The sequence below is a fragment of the Hordeum vulgare genome, chromosome 5H, assembly GCF_904849725.1.
Source record: "Hordeum vulgare subsp. vulgare chromosome 5H, MorexV3_pseudomolecules_assembly, whole genome shotgun sequence".
In the NCBI taxonomy this organism is placed as follows: Eukaryota; Viridiplantae; Streptophyta; class Magnoliopsida; order Poales; family Poaceae; genus Hordeum; species Hordeum vulgare.
This window is the reverse complement of record NC_058522.1, coordinates 444,849,903-444,859,105: the sequence shown is the minus strand read 5'-3', so window position 1 is coordinate 444,859,105 and position 9,203 is coordinate 444,849,903. Positions and strand designations below refer to the sequence as shown.

The following is a 9,203-nucleotide window of genomic DNA, read 5'->3' as shown; positions in this document are numbered from 1 at the left end:
CTGTTTCGGAAAAAAATCTTTTCGGAAGTTTTATTCTGTTTGGACTCCGTTCAAAATCCTCCTCTGAAAAGGGTCAAAAACACGGAAAAAACAGGAACTGGCACTTGGCACTGAGTTAATAAGTTAGTCCCAAAAAAGATAAAAAAGGCATACAAAACATCCAAAGTTTGACAAGATAATAGCATGGAACCATCTAAAATTATAGATATGTTGGAGACGTATCAAGCATCCCCAAGCTTAACTCCTGCTCGTCCTCGAGTAGGGAAGTGATAAAGACTGAATTTTTGATGTGGAATGCTACCTAGAATAGTTGTCCTTTGTAACTTCTTTCATGTGACATGAATGTTCAGATCCGTAAGATTGAAGACAATAGTTTGCTATTGACATGAAAACAATAATGCTTCAAGAAAACTAGCAAGGTAATCATGAAGTTTTGAAATAACAAGGCCAAAGAAAGTTATCCCTACAAAATCATAGAGTCTGGCTATGCTCGTGTTGGAATTATGCCCTAGAGGCAATGATAAATAAGTTATTATTATAATTCCTGTATCAAGATAATTGTTTATTATCCATGCTATAATTGTATTGAATGAAGACTTACATACATGTGTGGATACATAGACAAAACACTGTCCCTAGCAAGCCTCTAGCTTGCTAGCCAGTTGATCAAGGATAGTCAGGGTCTTCTGACTATGTACAAGGTGTTGTTGCTTGATAACTGGATCACATCATTGGGAGAATCATGTGATGGACTAGACCCAAACTAATAGTCGTAGCATATTGATCGTGTCATTTTGTTGCTACTGTTTTCTGCGTGTCAAGTATTTGTTCCTATGACCATGAGATCATATAACTCACTGACACTGGAGGAATGTTTTGTGTGTATCAAACGTCGCAACGTAACTGGGTGACTATAAAGATGCTCTACAGGTATCTCCGAAGGTGTTCGTTGAGTTAGTATGGATCGAGACTGGGATTTGTCACTCCGTGTGACGGAGAGGTATCTCGGGGCCCACTCGGTAATACAACATCACACACAATCCTTGCAAGCAGTGTGACTTAATGTAAGTTGCGGGATCTTGTCTTACGGAACGAGTAAAGAGACTTGCCGATAAACGAGATTGAAATAGGTATGTGGATACTGACGATCGAATCTCGGGCAAGTAACATACCGAAGGACAAAGGGAATGACAAACGGGATTATATGAATCCTTGGCACTGAGGTTCAAACGATAAGATCTTCGTAGAATATGTAGGATCCAATATGGGCATCCAGGTCCCGCTTTTTGATATTGACCGAGGAGTCCCTCTGGTCATGTCTACATAGTTCTCAAACCCGCAGGGTCTGCACACTTAAGGTTCGACGTTGTTTTATGCGTATTTGAGTTATATGGTTGGTTACCGAATGTTGTTCGGAGTCCCGTATGAGATCACGCACGTCACGAGGGTTTCCAGAATGGTCCGGAGACAAAGATTGATATATAGGATGACCTCATTTGATTACCGGAAGGTTTTCGGAATTGCCGGGAATGTACCGGGAATGACGAATGGGTTCCGGATGTTCGCCGAGTGGGCAGCCCACCCCGCGGAAGCCCATAGGCCTTAGGGGTGCCGCACCGGCCCTTAGTGGACTGGTGGGCAAGCCCAAGAAGGCCCTTGTGCAAGGAGATAAGAAAATCAAAGAGAAAAAAGGGGAAGTGGGAAGGAAGGGAAGGACTCCACCTTCCAATCCTAGTTGGACTAGGATTGGAGGAGGAATCCTCCTCCCCCCCCCCTTCGGCCGAACCCCTTGGGGATCCTTGAGCCCCAAGTAAAGGCCCCTCCCCTCCCACCTATATATACGGAGGTTTTAGGGCTGATTTGAGACAACTTTTCCATGGCAGCCCGACCACATACCTCCACGGTTTTTCCTCTAGATCGCGTTTCTGCGGAGCTCGGGCGGAGCCCTGCTGAGATTAGATCACCACCAACCTCCAGAGCGCCGTCACGCTGCCGGAGAACTTATCTACCTCTCTGTCTCTCTTGCTGGATCAAGAAGGACGAGATCATCGTCGAGCTGTACATGTGCTGAACGCGGAGGTGTCGTCCGTTCGGCACTAGATCGGAGCGGATCGTGGGACGGATAGCGGGACGGTTCGCGGGGCGGATCGAGGGACGTGAGGACGTTCCACTACATCAACCGCGTTTATTAACGCTTCTGCTGTGCGATCTACAAGGGTACGTAGATCTGAAATCCCCCTCGTAGATGGACAACACCATAATAGGTCTTCCTGCGCGTAGGAAATTTTTTGATTCCCATGCGACGTTCCCCAATAGCTCCATCATCCCCATACAACTAATTTAAATCATGCACAACCCCGGTATTGGCCAAGTAATTGTTTTTGCACTCTTACTTTCTCAAACTTTTTATAACTGTCACGCAATACATGAGCGTGAGCCATGGATATAGCACTATAGGTGGAACAGAGTGCGGTGGTGGTTGTGAGACAAAAAAGGAGGAGATGGTCACATTGACTCGGCATATCAAAGGGCTATGCATATGCCCATTAAAAGATATCAATGTGAATGAGTAGGGATTGCCATACAAAGGACGTACTAGAGCTATAAGTATGTGAAAGCTCACAAGGAGAACTAGTGGGTGTGCATCCAACTTGCTTGCTCACGAAGACCTAGGGCAATTTGAGGAAGCCCATCGTTGGAATATACAAGCCAAGTTATATAATGAAGATTCCCACTAGCATATGGTGGTGACAAAACAAGAGCCTCTCAATCATGAAGAACATGGTCCTATTATGAAGCACAAGTGTGGAAAAGATAGTAGCATTGTCCCTTCTCTCTTTTTCTCTCTTTTTTTATTATTTTTTTAATTTTTTTATTTGGGCTCTTTGGCCTCTTTTTTTCTCTTCTCTTTTTTTATTTGGGCTCTTTGGCCTCTTTTTTTTATTTACTCACATGGGACAATGCTCTAATAATGATGATCATCACACTCTTATTTACTCACAGCTCAACACTTAGAACGATGATGACTCTATAGAAAATGCCTTCGGCAGTGTACCAGGATGTGCAACGATCTAGCTTGGCGTATAAGAGTGACGGCACAAGTCATGAGACGGAACAGTGGGAGTTGCATGGCAATATATCTCGGAATGGCTATGAAAACGCCATAGCAGGTAGGTATGGTGGCTATTTTGAGGAAGGCATATGGTGGATTTGTGTACCGGCAAGAATTGTGCGGTACTAGAGAGGCTAGCAATGGTGGAATGTTAAAGTGCATCTATACCATGGACTCACATTAGTCATGAAGAACTCACATACTTGTTGTGAAAGTTTTTATTAGTAATCGAATCAAAGTGCTAAAAGCATAGTCCTAGGGGAAAGGTTGGTACGTGTTAACCATCGCGCGATCCCGACCGCAACACAAAGGATGACAATCAATAGATCAATTATGCTCCGAATTCCTAACATAGCGGTTCACCATACGTGCATGTTACGGAAATCACTAACTTCAACACAAGTATTTCTAGATTCACAACACCCTACTAACATAACTCTTAATATTACCAAATCCACGTCTCAAAACTAATTGAGAGGAATCAAAACTTCTCTTTCTACTCAATGCACATGAAGATGGAGGTTTTTGTATCCTCTTTGGGTACCTATCACCTTTGGGACTACTTTCATAGCACAAGCCAACTACCATGTCACGCACCGCCGTGCTCTAAAATATCTAAGTGAAGCACATAGAGCAAAATTATCTAGCTGAAAAGATATAAGTGAAGCACGATGAGCACTCTAGCAAAATCACGATGAGTGCATGTCTCTCTCAAAAGGTGTGCAGCAAGGATGATTGTGACACAACAAAAAGAAAAGACTCCTACGATACAAGACGCTCCAAGCAAAACACATATCATGTGGTGAATAAAAATATAGCTCCAAGTAATGTTACCGATGGATTGAAGACGAAAGAGGGGATGCCTTCCCGGGGCATCCCCAAGCTTAGGCTTTTTGGTGTCCTTGAATTTGGCTTGGGATGCCTTGGGCATCCCCAAGCTTGAGCTCTTTCCACTCTGTATCCCTTTGTCCATGAGAACATCACCCAAAACTTGAAAACTTCACAACACAAAACTTGAACAGAAAGTCGTGATATCATTAGCACAAGAAAACAAACTACCACCTCTTTAGGTACTGTAGCAATCTTGATTTCTATTTATATTGGTGTTAGATTACTGTATTCTCACGCTTCCATGGCTAGTACCCCCCGATACTATCCATAGTTTCATCAAAACAAGCAACCAACTCACAAAAACAGAATCTGTCAAAAACAGACCAGTCTGTAGCAATCTGTATACTTTGTATACTTCTGGTACCTCAAAAATTATGAAAACTTACGACCGCCTAGGAAAAAGGAAAAAGAATTAACTCAAAAGCTCTTTCTGAATAAAAATGACAAATAATCTCGTGAGCGAAAAGTTTCTGTCTTTTTCCAGCACGATCAAAGAACCATCACCAAGACTAGTTATAAAGGTTTTGCTTGGCTCAAACACAAAAAGAAAGACAAAAAAACACAATCATAACAGAATTATGATGGTGTGGACGCAACAAAACATAAAGAAAAAGGATAAATTCATTGGGTTGCCTCCCAACAAGCGCTATTGTTATACGCCCTTAGCTAGGCATTGATAAATCAATGATGCTCACACAAAAGACAAGAATTGAAGCACAACGAGAGCATCATAAAGCATGTGAAAATCACATCTAAGTGTAACATACTTCCTATGCATAGGCATTTTATAGGAAAACAGATTGTCAAGACAACCAATAGTTGCCATATGCAAGGAAGAAGAAAGAGACAATAGCAATCTCTACATAACGAGAGGTAATTTGGTAACATGAAAGTTTCTACCACAATATTTTCCTCTCTCATAGCAATTACATGTGGGATCATAATCAAATTAAACAAAATAGCTATCACAAAGTATATTATTTTCATGATCCACATGCATGCAAAGTTGACGCTCTTCAAAATTAGTGGGATTATCATCAACTAAAGTCATGACTTCTCCAAACTCACTTTCAATATTATTGCAAATATCATTGCAACAAGTAGTGGACATAGCAAAACTAGCATCCCCAAGCTTAGGGTTTTGCATATTTTTAGCATGATTGTCATTAATAGAATTTATAATGAAATCATTGCAATCATGCTTTTCATTCAAGGAGCCCGCGTGAATCATTTCATAAATTTCTTCATCACGATTTTCAGATTCACGCATCTCAAGCAAAACTCCATAGATAAAGTCAAGTGCACTCAACTCACTAGCAATTGGTTCCACATAAGTGGATCTCTTAAAGAGATTAGCAAGTGGGTGAGGATCCATATCACCAGATTTTCAGCAAGCGAAGATGCAAGCATATTGAAGGCACATAACACACAAGCGAACAAAAAGCAAGCGAGAGAACAGGGCGAATGAAAAAAGGCAAAAAAGTAAATGCAAGAGATGAGTTTGCGACACTTACTTGGATGAGTTCTTGACTTGATCCTCCCCGGCAACGGTGCCAGAAATCCTTCTGCTACTTCTCAAACAACAGCGCCAGAAATTGACACGTTGACGGAGACTTGCTTGCGTTGGTTTTTCCCTTGAAGAGGAAAGGGTAATGCAGGACAGGAGCAGTAAGTATTTCTCTCAGTTTGAGAACCAAGGTATCCATCCAGTAGGAGAATCTCGTCAAGTCCAAAGTACCTGCGCAAAGACAAACGAGCTTGCAGCCAACACTATAAAGGGGTTGTCAATCCCTTCAAGATTGATTGCAAAGTGAGATCTGAAGGCGGAAAGTACAACGAAGTAAAAGAGTAAGGCTGAAAATATGGTGCGCAGTAGACCCGGGGGCCATAGTGTTCACTAGAGGCTTCTCTCAAAATAGAAAATATTACGGTGGGTGAACAAATTACTGTCGAGCAATTGATAGAACCGCGCAAAGTCATGACGATATCTAAGGCAATGATCATACATATAGGCATCACATCCGAGACAAGCAGACCGATACTTTCTACATCTACCACTATTACTCCACACATCGACCGCTATCCAGCATGCATCTAGTGTATTGAGTTCATGACGAACAGAGTAGCGCCTTAAGCAAGATGACATGATGTAGAGGGATAAACTCAAACCAATGATGAAAAACCCATCTTTTTATCCTTGGTGGCAAACACGATGCATGCCTCGCTACCCCTTCTGTCACTGGGTGAGGTCACCGCACGGTATGAACCCAAAATCAAGCACTTCTCCCATTGCAAGAATCATAGATCAAGCTGACCAAACAAAACCTACAACTCGAAGAGAATTACAAGGATATGAAATCATGCATAAAAGAGATCAGAAGAAACTCAAATAAGATTCATAGATAATCTGATCATAAATCCACAATTCACCGGATCTCGACAAACACACCGCAAAAGAAGATTACATCGGATAGATCTCTATGAAGATCATGGAGAACTTTGTATTGAAGATCCAAGAGAGAGAAGAAGCTATCTAGCTACTAGCTATGGACCCGAAGGTCTATGGTGAACTACTCACGCGTCATCGGAGAGGTCATGGTGTGATGAAGAAGCCCTCCGTATCCGAATCCCCCCTCCGGCAGGGCACGAGAACGTGCCCCAGATGGGATCTTACAGAGACAGAAGCTTGCAGCGGCGGAAAAGTACTTTCGATGATCTCCTGATTTTTCTGGGATTTTAGGGAATATATAGGCGAAAGACCTAGGGCAGAGGAGGCCCAGGGAGCTCACAAGCCTGGGAGGCGCGGGCCCCCCTGGCCGCGCCTTGAGGGCTTGTGGGGTCCCTGGTGACCCCCTGCCTTGGCTTTCAAGTCTCCCGATCGTCTTCTGTTTCAGAAAAAATCTTTTCGGAAGTTTTATTCCGTTTGGACTCCGTTCAAAATCCTACTCTGAAAGGGTCAAATACACGGAAAAAGCAGGAACTGGCACTTGGCACTTAGTTAGTAAGTTAGTCCCAAAATAGATAAAAATGGCATACAAAACATCCAAAGTTTGACAAGATAATAACATGAAACCATTAAAAATTATAGATACGTTGGAGACGTATCATGCGGCGGCGGAGGAGGAGCGCGCGTGTATGTCTCTCTTGTTCTCATGCTCATGCATGTGAGCGAAATTTGTGTGCTCGGGCACCTTGGTGCCCGTTTTTGAAAAAAATCAAAAAACATATTTAAATGTTTCAAAAAAATTCAAAATTAATTATGTGGAAACTTCTATGTATTCACTATGAATCGGTGAAATTTTGTTTTGAAAAATGTAATTTGTAAGATGTATGAAATAACAAAAATTTGGCCCAATAACAAAAAAGCCCACTAATAAATACATATTTGTCATTTTTTTGTATGCCATGTGTGAAAGTAAAATGATTTGAAATTTTAAGATACATAACGTACATGTTTGTGTGTGTCTACAAAATGTTTTAGTTTTTTTTACGTTGTAGAAATATGATTTTTGAAAACGGGCACCATGGTGCACGTGCACCATTTGCAATTTTTGGGAACATCCTCCTTTATAGGGAGGTTCAACTCCTATCAAACTAGCAAAGGGACACTAAACTTTAGTTCCGCCTCTTGTCTTGTATAAATGGTTACGTGCGCCTTAAGGATTTATGAGGAATTCTAAATATGGTTATTGGGTTGGCCCACATAGATAAATTCTAGCATCTGCTACCTCCCGCGTCCGCTGCCTCGCATGACGGGCATGACGCGTCATGTTAGCATTCGAGGTGCCAACGAAGGGGTTGCACGTCCGCCACGGCGTCCGGATGTCGAAAGTGAGTTTGGGTGGCGGATGAGAGCGGAGGGAGGTGAAGTGAAGTGGGCTGGATCTGTAGGGTCGATCCACGCTAGCATGGCGCCCGGGCTTCTTCATATCCGTTCTATATTCGGGCTGGATATGAGGTGTGTCGGTGAGTCCGAGCGTTTGAGACCGATTTAAGAGATCTGACTAGATCAAAATTTTATGACTGATCATTGACCGAGCATCTTGTTCGAAAGTTTGAGGCGATACCAGGGGTCCGTTTATAGATGATTTAATAGGGCCGAGTCTCCAATCCTAATTCGCGACAGCTCGCGCTCATGTGCTTTCGACCATGACATGCTGGTTGTGCGAGCGTTCGTTGTGTTGATCCTTTAAACGCATACCATCGTGCATGCAAGAGACTCCCTGAGCAAACGAACAGGTCACATTTGTGTCCTATTATACAACGAGAATAGAACAAGAACCAAAATTGAGGAATAAAAATGACCGCACGCCTTGAGATTGATTATTACAGTCAAGCAGACATCGTCCACGTAAGGCCAAATTAAGTTCGAATTGCAGATCACACCACCTACGGCCAAATTAAGTTCGAATTGCAAATCACACAACCACACATGCATCTAGGCTACACCTATCAGTTAGACCACACCGCCGGCCTTTTTCGGTGGGCAATCTGTGAACTTCTTCGGGGGCGAGCAGACACTAAGGATCGCGGGGCCGCATGTCAGCTCCGCGAAGCAGGCGAGCAACACGCAGCAGGACTCGTCGATGGGGAAGCTCTTGGCACCGTTGAAGAGGGCTCGAATGAACTGTCCGGAGCACCAACTCGGCACACCCTTCACTGTATTGTAGCAGTTATCGCTAGCCAAGATGGCGTCCATCTGCGGCGGGAGGCTTCGGCCGCCGACGAGAGGGAGGACGTGGAGGTGGAGGAGGAGCATGCACAGGAAGCAGAGGTAGAGTTGTTGGAGCGCCATTGTCGGCGATGGTATGACTGTGGTGCTTGGTGTTTGCAGTCTTTTTGATTTGTGGGTTGTGGCGGTGTAGGTAGTGGCACCGATGAGATGGTGTATGACATCGATATATAGTAGCGGAATATAATCACTCAATCTATCTGTACTCTTAAAGTGGAGTTGATACGTCCTGATTTCACATGTACTCCCTCCGTTCCAAAATATAAGACCTTTTAGGTATTTCACTAGGAGACTACATACGGAGCAAAATGAGTGGATCTATACTCTAAAATATGTCTATATACATCCATATGTAATTTATAGTACAATCTCTAAAAGGTCTTATATTTAGGAACGGAGGGAGTAGTCATTAATACAAAATCTAATTTGGATGTACCTAGCACCGAATCAATTTGGATATCAAACCCT

The 9,203-nt window shown here is 43.0% G+C and overlaps 1 protein-coding gene across 1 annotated transcript; it reads right to left on the bottom strand.

Annotated features, from left to right (window-relative positions):
* Positions 1–8,290: 8,290 nt before the first annotated feature.
* LOC123397656 lies at positions 8,291–8,903 on the bottom strand. Its single transcript, XM_045092192.1, has one exon. The coding sequence runs from the start codon at positions 8,796–8,798 to the stop codon at positions 8,460–8,462; it is 339 nt and encodes a 112-aa protein (XP_044948127.1). The 5' UTR covers positions 8,799–8,903; the 3' UTR covers positions 8,291–8,459.
* Positions 8,904–9,203: the final 300 nt, after the last annotated feature.